At 43.7% G+C, this 14,045-nt stretch overlaps 1 protein-coding gene across 2 annotated transcripts in view; it reads right to left on the reverse strand.

Moving 5' to 3' along the window:
• Nucleotides 1-14,045, reverse strand: part of GRAMD4 (GRAM domain containing 4) — a 143,732-nt gene that overhangs the window by 67,739 nt on the left and 61,948 nt on the right. For both annotated transcript variants that reach the window (XM_039515366.1, XM_039515376.1), the window contains exon 3: nt 3,751-3,871. In XM_039515366.1, coding sequence (XP_039371300.1) covers nt 3,751-3,871 — 121 coding nt within the window. The remainder of the gene's footprint in view (nt 1-3,750; nt 3,872-14,045) is intronic.

The following is a 14,045-nucleotide window of genomic DNA, read 5'->3' on the forward strand; positions in this document are numbered from 1 at the left end:
CCCATAAGGAAACCAAGAAACTGCAATTGCCATTTAATCTGCTTTTTCCACCTACAATCAGTGAGGTAACAAAAATTGTTTTGGAAAGAGACCCCCGCTGGTACTAACTAGATGTACATATTTTAACAAAAAATGGACATCAGCACTTCTTTGCTAACTGTAAAGATGTTCTAAGATATTTGTCTTTCACAACACAGCTTCTTTCTGCTTGGTCTATTATCTAAGTCAGTCCTGTGTTTGTCACATCGGGTTCATTGCCATGAAGATCTACATTATTGTGAAAGTCAAAACTTTAACACAACAGGTCAAAATTCTGCTCCACTTGCATCATTTGTGCATCCTCCACTATGCTATATGGAATGGAAATGCGCAAAAAAATATGGCCCTATACAATGTTCCCTCTAATTTTTTCCATCCATGTGCACCAATATCCGGGTAATGTGCAGATGTGACTACCAGTAGAAAAAAAAACACCAAGATGTAATATATATTTTTAAAAAGTTACCATTGGGATAATTACTCCTGCCAGGACAGGTTAAGCATTTTAGAACTCACTTCTCAAAGAATTAAAGAAAGAAATAAAATTATGAAATGCATAGACCAGACAAAAAACTAAAACAGCAATTTGAAAGAATAAAATTACAGAGACGTGTGTGAGACACAGAGACAGAAAAAGTGTGAGAGTGATGTGTGAGCGCAAGAGCGCGTGCTGGCTGCTGGGGAAGTGTATGAGAGACCGTGCACTCTCTAAGCAGTCAGGCACTCACCAGTCTGAAGGCTTGTTCAGACCTCAGCACTAGCAATCATATCTAACTCCCAAGTCCTGTCCCTCCTCCCTCTGCGGAGATGGGGTACCTGGGCGGGGGGGGGGGAGACTCCCTGACATCAGCACGCTCTCCCCCTCTGCTCAGCAAGCAGGAGGGTCCCAGGAGCAGCTGGCCAGGGGCTCCAAGGAAGAGGGCAGGAGCAACATGGCTGCAGAGCAGCAGCGGGAGGGGCACCTGAACACAGTCGCTGGATGTGTGCAGCTCTGCTAATCAAGTGCTCAGCACTTGATTAACTCTTGGGTGGCCATGCGGCTTAGAGGGAACACTGACCTATAAGCTCCCTATGTTCAAACAGAATGATTATTCAGCCTGCAGTAGTGCCCAGAATACACTAGTTTACAATCTGGAAGGAGAAAGGTAATGACGAGGAGGAGGGGAAAAGATACAGACAGAGGGTTCAAAGGCTGAAAGTTGGCACACATATTGGTAGTTCCATGGGGCTGCCTTTTGTTTATTCCTGAACCATCCCCCAAACATCCTCCTTCCTTGTCATTATTAGATGACTAGTTTCTTGTAGGCTTCCTTGGGGAAAAGGGGAATGAGACGTAATAGCAGAGCACTTTTTGTTTATACATAAATGACTTAAGAAATATTGGTGAAGAAAGCATCTACTTAACTTACTTTTCAAAATAGGAAATTCCCTCTTTATACAAGATGTATTTTGCAGACAGCTGCATGCAGGGGCACCTCTAGGATTTGCACCGCCCCAAGCAGGGCGGCACGCCGCGGGGGGCGCTCTGGCGGTCGCCGGTCCTGCTGCTCCGGTGGACCTCCTGCATATGTGCCTGCGGAGGGTCCGCTGGTCCCGCAGCTCCGCTGGACCTCCCACAGGCACGCCTGCGGATGCTCCACCGGAGCCGCGGGACCAGCGGACCCTCCGCAGGCACGTCTGTGGGAGGTCCATCGGAGCCGCCTGCCGCCCTCCCGCGAGACGCCGCCCCAAGCGCGCGCTTGGCGCGCTGGGGTCTGGAGCCGGCACTGGCTGCATGCCATGCCTCCCTTTACTGTTTTCTGTATTTTACTTTTGATAGCTCAACTCTCATTCTCCATTTTGAAACTTATCCTCCAAGGATAAAGTAAGTAGACTTCACATTTCAATCATGTTCTTCTATTCAGCATGTATCTCCCCCTGGAGGCAACCAAACACTGCTAGTACCATGGGATGCTCACCATTATCTGGGCTGATATCATAATCTAGAAAAAAAAAACACTTGGCATTTGTTTACTCTAGAGAGCATAAGCAAGTGGGACAGGGAATGGAAAGGAGAAAGGAATCATATCAGAAAAATAAATTCTGGTCTGGTACAGTAGACCAGCAGCCAGATTATTCTAATCAGGCCAGAAATGTATTTCAAGATTTTGGTGATTTCTTCACCACCACTACGGTTTACTATCCTGTCCCCTTTTGTATCCATAATTGGCTGCTACTCAACCTCAGTCAGGACAAGATTCTGTCACTGCAGCATAAGCAAGGCTGCTGCTTTGGCAATATGACAAGGGGTTTCTTACAAGGGTGGAGGCAAACTGATCTACCTGGATGTCATGAATAAGGCTATGATTTTGTCACAGAGGTCACAGAATCAATGACTTCCAAAGACCTCTGTGACTTCAGCCCCAGCAGCTGGGAGCTGCGGGGTCCCACCCCCCCCCCCCCAGTGGCAGGGAGCTGTAGTGTAGTCCCACTGCCTGAGGCAGTGATCCCCCAAGCTCCCCAGCCGCCACAGGCAGGGGGTTACCACACAGCTCCCTGTTCGCCACCATGGGGGACAGGGGAACCCCCCGCAGCTCCCCAGCCACCACTGCGGGGTTGGGGGCAGGTGGACCCCTGCAAGCTCCCTTGTGCCGCTGGGGAGGGGGCAGGGGGATCCTGGAGCTGAGTCCCCATGGGTAGTGGGGGCCCCAGAGCTGGCAGCTGCGGGGTGTCTGGGCAGTCCCTTCCCATTTTATCATGGATATTTTTATTAAAAACAAGTCAGGGACAGGTCACAGGCTTTTGTGAATTTTTCTTTGAAGCTTAATATTTTGAAGTTTTAAAAAAGTACATTAAAATTGCCTCTTGTAGGGAAGCAATTGAGCGAGAACACCAACTTTAACAATACATCAGCACTAAATGTTATGATCAGTCAGAAGAGATTTTCTTAATATCAGCTAAAAAGAGAATTGTTTGCCCTTCACTCCTATCCTTAAAGTTTGCCTTAATGTAACTTCCTGGCAAATTTGAACTCCAATGTTACTAACGTAGAAGTGCAGTCAGATTCCTACAGCTTTCCTATTCCACAATACCATAACTTCTGGATATGAATGGGAATTCTTTTATGCCTATATTTCACTTAGTTGCTATTTTATGGACCACCAATATTTTATATTTGGTAACAGTTACCATATAATTAAAAGAGGAAAACATACATATTTTAAGACGTTTCTGGCAAAGCAGGGCCCTTGCTAAGGAAATGCTTAATTTGACTTTTTTCCCTTAAAAAAAAAAAATCTTCTTTCCCCCTTCTTGTAATTAAGCAACTAAATAAGGGGGAAAAACTAGCACACAGTTATTTTAGATGTACCCTCAGATGTCAATATATATGAAACATTCACCAGCTGCACATAGTAAATAAAATATTTGAAAGAAACACTTGTTTTTTCCCTTTTCCTACAAATTTATAAATAGATGTTTTCAAAAACCTACCACCACTCAATTATTCTGATAAGGCTTTAAAAAACAAACAAAAAAAACCTTATCACTTTTCTTCAGATCACCTCATATGTGGTACACATCTTGCATCAAACCCAAACAAAGACGGCATACATCAAAAAACCTCAGCCACTGCCAAACAGGTTTTCCATATTTTCCTACTCTCCATGCGCACCAAGCCATATTTCAATAAGCTTGGACATTCCTTATTCAAGAGCATTCTTTATTACTTACGTAAAAAGTGTTTTTCCAGTAAGGCGATTTCCAGGTGACCTTTGATCTCATTTAATCTATCAGACTCTGTTCTGTTAAAATCCTGGACTCCTGATGCCATGTTGATGGTCCCTGGACCAGCCTATGAAAAAGGAGAGGGGAAAACAAATAATAAATACATTGACAACTCAGAAAGAAGCTTCTCCCTGAAGTGTCATTTAAATACTTCAATTTACCTCAAAAACAGTAAACAAAGAGCTGTGTGAAAAAACGTGTAAGCATTTGAAGCCAACAACTCAGCAATGCTCTTATTCAGCATTAGAATTACTATAATGAATCAATAACAGCTGATCAAACATACAGCATCTCCCTCAGACAGGTTTGCTCAGTGCGCTTGCCTAGAAAGATTCTAGATTTGCTGCAACATGACGATCATTTCACTTCTCTCCTGCTGGCTGAAGGTGCATTTCAAATAACACCCCTTTCCCTTTAATTTGACACATGGCCAATTAAAACAAAATCCAATATGCACACAAGCAACAATCTATGTCCTGGTCTCGGGGCTGTGAAAAATCCACATTCCTGAGTGCCACAGCTATGCCGATCTCAATACCCAGTGCAGACGCAGTAAGGTTGATGAAAGCCTTCTTCTGCTGACCTAGCTACTCTGTTGCTCAGGGAGGTGCAGCTATTACAGGAGGAGTTACTTCCGTTGCAGTAGTGTATGTCTACACTATGGGGCCACAAAGGCAGAGCTGCAGTTCCATAGCTATACTGCTGTAACCCCCCATAGCACACAGACAAGCCTTAACAAAAACAGATTTTCTAAGCACTGACTTCCATTCTGTACAAATCCTCTCTCGCATATATGCGAATACTTTAGCGTCAAGACAATCCTGAAGAAAGAAAATCTACAATCCTGATGCAAGAAAGGCAACAAAAAACCAGCAGGGCTATTTTGTGGCATTTTTACAGGAATGTGGGTAGTGTCCAAAAGACGATGCTGCAGGACAAAAACTCTAGGCTCTTGCATCTTTTAGAGGTGATTTATCATCATCATCTTTACCAGCAGCGGCTACATAAACTAAGCACTGGAAATACTGCAGAATGTTAAAATCAAAGAAGAATGCATGGCTTCTAGCAAGCAGCAGCAGCAGCTTGCACAACATGAAACAACAAAGGAACAGATGTACTTTCATAGTAAGAGGCAGGTGAGGATGCTACGTTTCTGGAAATGGTCTGTTAAATTACAAGGAAGACAGATTTCTGTTTTGCAAGATAGTTAGTTAAATCATCACGTGCAATCACAACTAGCAATGTACAAACCCTACAGATTGTTTTTGGGTGTAAGCTCTTGGAGCTACTCCGTATTAAATGCTTGCCAGATGCAAGCTTTTATAGTATTCATTTTATAAGTAAAGCAAAGGTGAATTTTTATTCTTAGCCCACGATTGAGTCACCTGTACACATTGAGAACTCAAGTGAGAACATGAGTACTTTTAAAAGAAATGAAACATTTTATACAAAAATAAAATCCAGTAACCAAATTAGTATAATATGATCTAAATATAGTTAAGTAATTCAGCAAGTTAATAGAACTGTTTTAAATTTTAAACTAAATTAAATGTTTAAAAACTAATTATAAGTATTTAGTTTTAAAATCAGCAAAGAGTCCTGTGGCACCTTATAGACTAACAGACGTATTGGAGCATGAGCTTTTGTGGGTGAATACCCACTTCGTCGGATGCATGTTTTAAAATGTTCTTTTGTATCCCATCCAGAGGTTTTAAAAGCAGATCAGCGATTTATTCATAACATACACAGCATATACATTTGCACTGTTAGGAATTATTTACACTTTTTAAGTACCCTGTCAATGTACCTGTAACACAGAGGCCCATTGGTGCCCACAGGCAAAAGGGTTCACTGTTCTCTATGATCAAGTCCTATATCAGACCTGAAACTCACTACACCTAATACACTATTTCATGGTATTTAACCAAAAAGAGTCATTTATAAGGTCTCTACTGAAAGCTTGTAATGATTATGGGTACTGATAAGTTACAAGATGTGTATATGGATAATATTTAAGGAATAATGTAACTACGTTGAAAATTATACCCTTATGGTACTGGGTGAGTGATCCAGGGAATGTGTCTTGGTGATGACCCTTTTCAAGCAGGAGGAAGTTGTTATCCGTCCCTGGCTGGCAAATTTTGTAATATATGGTTCAGTTGCCTACCCTTGCCCCATCCCCGAACACTCAATGGAAAACCAACTGTAAACAATCAAAGCCATTTGAAGGTAACAAGAAACATTATAACAGACTTTGGTCTGGTCTATACCACGCGTTTATACCGAATTTAGCAGCGTTAAATCGATTTTACGCTGCACCCATCCACACAATGAAGCCCTTTATATCAATATAAAGGGCTCTTAAAACCGATTTCTGTACTCCTCCCTGACGAGGGGAGTAGCGCTGAAATCGGTATTGCCATGTCCAATTAGGGTTAGTGTGGCTGCAATTCGACGGTATTGGCCTCCGGGAGCTATCCCACAGTGCACCATTGTGACCGCTCTGGAAAGCCACCTGAACTCGGATGCACTGGCCAGGTAGACAGGAAAAGCTTCGCGAACTTTTGAATTTCATTTCCCGTTTGGCCAGCGTGGAGCGCTCACCAGCACAGGTGACCACACAGAGCTCATCAGCACAGGTAACAATGCAATCTCCTGAGAATCGAAAAAGAGCTCCAGCATGGACTGCACGGGAGATACAGGATCTGATCACTGTATGGGGAGAGGATTCCGTGCTAACAGAACTCCCTTCCAAAAAACAAAATGAAAAAAATTTGAAAAAATTTCCAAGGCCATGATGCAGACAGGCCACACCAGGGACTCAGTACAGTGCCGTGTGAAAGTTAAGGAGCTCAGACAAGCCTACCAGAAAACCAAAGCAGCAAATGGAAAGTCTGGGGCAGGGCCGGAAACATGCCGCTTCTATGCTGAGCTGCATGCAATTCTAGGGGGGTCCGTCACCACTACCCCACTCCTGTCCGTGGATTCCGAGGTGGGGGTGGTAATCGCAGCCACGGCTGAGGATTCTGCGGACGGGGAAGATGAGGAGGAAGAGGAGGACGAGCTTGTAGAGAGCACACAGCACTCTGTTCTCCCCAACAGTCAGGAGCTTTTTCTCACCCTGATGGAATTACCCTCCCAGCCCTCCAAGCTACTATCCCAGACAATGAAGCCATGGAAGGGACCTCTGGTGAGTGTACCTTGTAAATATAAGATATGGTTTAAAAGCAAGCGGTTTTTAATGATTAATTTGCCCTGAGGACTTGGGATCCATTCGCGGCCAGTACAGTTACTGGAAAAGTCTGTTAACATGTCTGGGGATGGAGTGGAAATCCTCCAGGGACATCTCCATGAAGCTCTCCTGGAGGTACTCCAAAAGCCTTTGCAGAAGGTTTCTGGGCAGCGCTGCTTTATTCCGTCCTCCATGGTAGGACACTTGACCACGCCATGCATGTAAGCAAGTAATCTGGTATCACTGCATGACAAAGCCTAGCTGCGTATGGTCCCGGTGATTGCTGGCATTCAAGCAACATCCATTCTTTATCTCGCCGTGTTATCCTCAGGAGAGTGATATGGTTCATGATAACCTGGTTGAAATTCAGGAATTTAAGTAAGGGGACAGAGATGGCCATTCCTACTGGGCTGTTTGCCTGTGGCTTAAAAGCAATCCTTCCCTGCAGGTAGCCAAGCGGGGAGAAGGGGGAGAAGGGGCGGCGATTGGCGCTGAGCTTTTCCGCATTTGGCTAGCAGGGATCTTTCCTGCTACCAGCCACGCGGTTGGGGTGGGGAGGCAAGGGGGGTGTTTAGCAGTTATCTTCCATGATACCAGCTACGCGGTTGGGGGAGGGGGAAGGGGGGTGTTTAGCAGTGAGCTTCCATGATACCAGCCACGGGGTGGTTTCTGCTGCTGCATGTTAACAGGAAAGAAGCAGCACTCAACGGGCTTTGCTTGCTATTTGGGAAAGGAGAGCGCTGGATAGATGAAGGCTGCAGAAGACGAAAGACAATGGCTTACCATGGCCGCATGCAAGCCGAATTCTGCTGCCCAGACCTGCGTCTGGGATCTGTAACACCAAAGCCGCAGGCACTCAATATTAAGATGCAAAATGCGACCTTGTAGTGAAAACACATGTGCTATGTAAGGTGAATAGTGTTGTTCACTGTGAAACAGTATGACCAATGTTCTCTAAAATGTATCTTTTAAAATACTTCTCCCCCTTTTTTCCCCCTCCCTCATGCAGCTGCAAATTTTTCAAGCCTCCCTACTCCGTCCCGAAGGCTATCTCAGATAAGGCGGCGGAAAAAAAAAGGACGTGAGAAGAAATGTTTTCAGAAATCATGGAAGTGACCCGCAATGAAAGAGCTCATCTGAATGAGTGGAAGGACGTGGTAGCAAAGTACAGGAAAGATGCCAGTGACCGTGAAGAGAGGCGGGACGAACGTGAGGAGAGGCGGGACGAACGTGAGGAGAGGCGGGACGAACGTGAGGAGAGGTGGTGGCAGGAAGATCAGCAGTGGCGGGATGCAACTCTGGGGCTACTGCGTGATTAAACTGACATGCTCCGGCGTATGGTGGAGCTTCAGGAACGGCAGCAGGATCACAGAGTGCCGCTGCAGCCCCTGTATAACCACTCTCCCCCCTCAACACGTTCCTTAGCCTCCTCACCCGGCAGACGAGTAAGAACTCGTGGGGGTAGGCTCTGTGCACCCGCCCACTCACCCCAGCGGACAGCCCAACCGAAAGGCTCTCATTATTACGAAATTTAAGTGGCTTTTCCTTCCCTACTATTCTCCTCCCAAACCCCACCCGGGCTACCTTGTCAGTTCTCTCCCTCTTTTTATAATTAAGTAATAAAGAATACATGATTTTTAAACGAGAGTGACTATTTCCTTAGAAAGAAAGCTGTGATCGAAGGGGGGGTGGGTGGCTTACAGGGAATGAGTCAATCAAGGGGGAGGGGTTTCATCAAGGAGAAACAAACAGTCACACTGTACCCTGGCCAGTGATGAAACTGGTTTTCAAAGCTTCTCTAATTTGCCCCGCTTCCTGGTGTGCTCTTCTAATCGCCCTGATGTCTGGCTGTGCATAATCAGCGGCCAAGTGATTTGCCTCAGCCTCTCACCCCGCCATAAAGGTCTCCCCCTTACTCTCACAGAGATTGTGGAGCACACAGCAAGCAGCAATAACAATGGGGACATTGGTTTGGCTGAGGTCTGAGTGAGTCAGTAATGTGCGCCAGCGAGCCTTTAAACGGACAAATGCACATTCTACCACCATTCTGCACTTGCTCAGCCTGTAGTTGAACAGCTCCTGACTACTGTCCAGGCTGCCTGTGTATGGCTTCATGAGCCATGGCATCAAGAGGTAGGCTGGGTCCCCCAGGATAACGACAGGCATTTCAACATCCCCAACTGTTATTTTCTGGTCTGGGAAGTAATTCCCTTGCTGCAGCCGTTTAAACAGAGTAGTGTTCCTGAAGACGCGAGCGTCATGAACCCTTCCCAGCCATCCCACGTGGATGTTGGTGAAACGTCCCTTGTGATCCACCAGTGCTTGCAGCACCATGGAAAAGTACCCCTTGCAGTTTATGTAGTGGGTGCCCTGGTGCTCCGGTGCCAAGATAGGGATATGGGTTCCATCTATCGCCCCACCACAGTTAGGGAATCCCATTGCAGCAAAGCCATCCACTATTACCTGCACATTTCCTAGAGTCACTACCTTTCGTAGCAGCAGCTCAGTGATTGCTTTGGCTACTTGCATCACAGTAGCCCCCACAGTAGATTTGCCCACTCCAAATTGATTCCTGACTGACCGGTAGCTGTCTGGCGTTGCAAGCTTCCAGAGGGCTATTGCCACTCACTTCTCAACTGTGAGGGCTGCTCTCATCTTGGTATTCTGGCGCTTCAGGGCAGGGGGAAAGCAAGTCAAAGTTCCATGAAAGTGCCCTTACACATGCGAAAGTTTCGCAGCCACTGGGAATCCTGCAACACTATGCGGTCCCACCAGTCTGTGCTTGTTTCCCGGGCCCAAAATCGGCGTTCAATGGCTAGAACCTGCCCCATTACCAGCAGGATCTCCAAAGTGCAGGGGCCCGCAGTTTGACAGAATTCTGTGTCCATGTCCTCATCACTCTCATCGCCGCGCTGCCATAGCCGCCACTTCTTCGCCTGGCTTTGCAGCTCCTGGTTCAGCATTGACTGCACGAGAATGCGCGAGGTGTTTAAAACATCCATGATTGCTGTCTTCACCTCAGCAGGGTCCATGCTTGCCTTGGAATGGCCCCTGCACAGTTCACCCAGGAAAAAAGGCGTGAAACGGTTGGCTGCTGCTGCTTTCACGGAGGAAGGGCTGAGGCTGTACCCAGAAGCACCAGCGGCAATGTTTTTTGCCCCATCAGGCACTGGGATCTCAACCCAGCATTCCAATGGGTGGGGGAGACTGCGGGAACTATGGGATAGCTATGGGATAGCTACCCACAGTGCAACGCTCAGGAAATCGACGCTAGCCTCGGTACATGGACGCACACCGCCGAATTAATGCGCTTAGTGTGGCCATGTGCACTCGACTTTATACAATCTGTTTTAAAAACCGGTTTCTGTAAAATCGGAATAATCCCGTAGTGTAGACATACCCTTTGTGATTGATTGGTGTCAATATCCCTGGTGGAGTACCCGAGTTGACGGGAGAGCACTCAGCGGTCGATTTATCACGTATAGACTAGACGTGATAAATTGACCCCCGCTGGATCAATTGCTGCCCATCGATCCAGCGGGTAATGTAGACAAGCCCTTAGTGAACAGAAACAAAAGACTGATTCAGTATGTGAGAGCAGAGAAAGACCCTCTGTGCATCCATTCACCGAAGAGATATCTTGTTGAGCAAGTGTTTTTGGGAGGAGGGATAACTCAGTGGTTTGAGCATTGGCCTGCTAAACCCAGGGTTGAGAGTTCAATCCTTGAAGGGGCCATTTAGGGATCTGGGGCAAAAATTAGTCTGGGGATTGGTCCTGCTTTGAGCAGGGGGTTGGACTAGATTACCTCCTGAGGTCCCTCCCAACCCTGATATTCTATGATTTTTCATGAAACCTGACTCTCAGTCCTGGGTACCTCAAGAATCACCACAGTACTATTTTATTAAATGTACATGTTTTCTTAATTGGAGTTATAAAGATGCAGAACTTGAATCTCACACTAATGAACTGTAATATAACAGATTCCATTCTTACAAGGCTTCAAACCAGGACTGATAAAAATTGATGATTAAAAAAAATCAGATTTTTTTACTTCAATTAAACAAAGGTTACTTTTAAAAAAACACCTAAAATTAAATTTGAAATTGATAACTTATGTTAAGGCCTAAATTTATTATAATCTTAAAATAATTTAATATTTTTTGTACTTCATTTAAACATTTTCTGCCAAGTTTTAAAAAAAGTTAAACCACTGAACTGGTGGAAGTCACTGGCTAAGCAACTTGGAACCACAGTTTGCTGATGCGCCAACCCAACTTTTGATAGCAGTAGCCTCTTTTGCAGGTTCAGAAAAACTATTTTCTTCATTTCAGTTTATTCAACTAGTTCAGTTCGATGACTACTTCATTCAAAAGTTAAGAAATCTCACCTGGAAGTTTAAGAAGTAGGTAAGGTTGTTTTCCTCTTCCAATTTATGAATACAAACTAAGTGTAGAGGATCAGATCTACTAGTTCTAAACTGCAGAAAGACATGATTACCAGAAACAAGCACTTCAATACATTAAACTACAGATAATACTTCCTTTGTTTAGTAAATCAGTTTTTAATGCCAAAAAAATGATTTCCCTTATGTATCCAGCAACTTTAAAGGTAGCTTTATTTAATTAGAAAAAAACTGTTTTTGATCATTAACTGAATTTGAATTTCCATCCTAGTAGAGCTTGACACAAGTCTCAAGTAAGATATTAATCTAGTAAGTAAGAAATGAATCAGTGACCATTTTCTAATAAAAATGTAAAAATTAAAAATCTCAATAAATGTAAGTTAAGTTATTTAAGCAATTACATAGATGCGTGTTGATAGTATCATAGTATCCTCCTGGCTAGCAAAAAGAAGCCCCAAATTTAGAGTAAAGGCTATATTTAGTTGCAAAGCAACACATTTGAATTATTATTAACCAATGAGAATCAACCTATCTTTAGGAAAATTATTAAAGTCTGTGATTTACAAATCAAGGTTCCCTGCTTGCTGATTTAAATAATGATTATGATTGGTGATTTAAATCACTGATTTAAAAAAATCAATCCATGGTTTAAACCATTGTTGAAACCTAGCCTATTGGCTAACCCTGTAGGTGAATGTGAGCAAGTAAATAGTATCCCAGTATCTGAGTTTCCTCATCTGTAAATATGGATCATCTAGTACATTTACAAAGCTATTACAAAACTTCATTTGTTATTATTTGTAAGACATTTTAAGAAACTCAGACCTACTCTATACTTAAGATTTAGGTCAACATAGCTACAGTGCTCAGTGGTGTGAAAAAGCCACACCTTTGAGCATCAGCTATAAATTATGCAGTTGGCATCAAGCACTTACAAGTGATAGATCCTCAACTCCCAGTGTAAAAGAGATAATACAGGGCTGTTTAAGGAACTGTGCCACAGCATGCCACACATCAAACTGCATCAAATGTCACAGAATAGGATGTCATACCAAGCAGAAATATTCACTGGCCAGCAGAATCATATCAGGAAATCTCTAAGGACACTGCTTTCAAAGAGCTACAACCCAGTCCCCACTATACAATCTCCCCACCAAAGTCAATTCCACGTGATTCTGGAAGCCATCATCGGGATTATTTTTTCTTAGTTTAAAAAGTATTACATCTCAAAATTGGATTATATCAAATATGTAATACATCCCTGAATGCCTGGGAGTGACCAGGAAGGGGGGAGCAAAGCTACCAGTAATTCAGGATACAAAGGAGTTAGCAAGGTTTGCCAGTGTGGCCAAATGCAAGAAAACTGCTCCCTTTAAAAAGGAAGTGAAGGAGGGAGGCAGGCAGAAATCAGGCTTATGCCTTTTCTTGCATCTTTGTGATATGTAGAGAAAGCCTGGAAAGAGATTCCCACACAGAATAGTTTTCTGCTAATTTCTCACATTAACAGTTTGGTTCCTCTCTAGCCTGGACAAAATTAGGACTAGCTGATATGATGCTGACCACAAAGTGTTCCTGTATACAGAGTTGTAGGAAGCATCACTGTAGTAAACATTCGAACATAATTAAATTTTGTAGTGAAGACAAGGTCTAAGACTTTATGACAACTAGTGAAATGACAACATCACAAGAGCCAAGAGAGTGAAGGCTCAGCAATGGAAGGGGGTAAGAGGAGGAAGATGGTGGCATACATGCCTCAAATCACCATCAACGTACTGTGGTTTGAAGCAGTAACCTGCCAACTCGGGATTTAAAGGGTAGTATGTATAAAAACATTTCACAATAAGTATCATCTCAGCTTCAGTCTGCATTCAAATTCAAACTGCAAACTCCTTAGACTAGAAACGATGTGTCTTCTGCTTGTTTAATACTATGGCTACTGACACCACTCAGTCACAAAGTCAGCTTACTGCATGAGCATGGTAGTTGACAATGCATTACATTAAAAGCAATAGACTAGTTTTAAGGGCTACTCCTGGGAGAATTCTGCACACAAAAAAATTAAAAATTCCATGACCAGTATTTTAAAATTCTGCAAAATTTTGCATATTATAATCTGTACAATATAATCAAGCTGGTTTCAATTATTTCGGTAATTTATTTAAACTACAATACGATGGATGAAGAATGCGAATGGGGAACATTGGAAGAAATCACCAAACCCCCTTTGTCTAATAGTAATGTAGCTCATGTTGACCCTTTAACTTCTAGTTATTAGTCAACAAATATATGCAGCCATATGCTCAGTGTTGCATCATAGGCAACTGAAGAGCAAGCGAAGGCTGGGGAATCAAACTCACAATTTATACTGGCTACTGACCATCTCCCAAAAGGTCAGTAGCAAACCGTTCATGGAGCACATTTTGATAGGAAACTTTTTCAGTCCAAACATTTAGACCAGTTCTAATCACTAAAGCACCATAAAAAGAACAGGAGTACTTGTGGCACCTTAGAGACTAACAAATTTATTACAGTATGAGCTTTCGTGAGCTACAGCAGACAGGAGATATTTATACATACAGAGAACATGAAAAGGTAGAAGTATGTAT

Source organism: Mauremys reevesii, linkage group 1 (genome assembly GCF_016161935.1).
Source record: "Mauremys reevesii isolate NIE-2019 linkage group 1, ASM1616193v1, whole genome shotgun sequence".
In the NCBI taxonomy this organism is placed as follows: domain Eukaryota; kingdom Metazoa; phylum Chordata; order Testudines; family Geoemydidae; genus Mauremys; species Mauremys reevesii.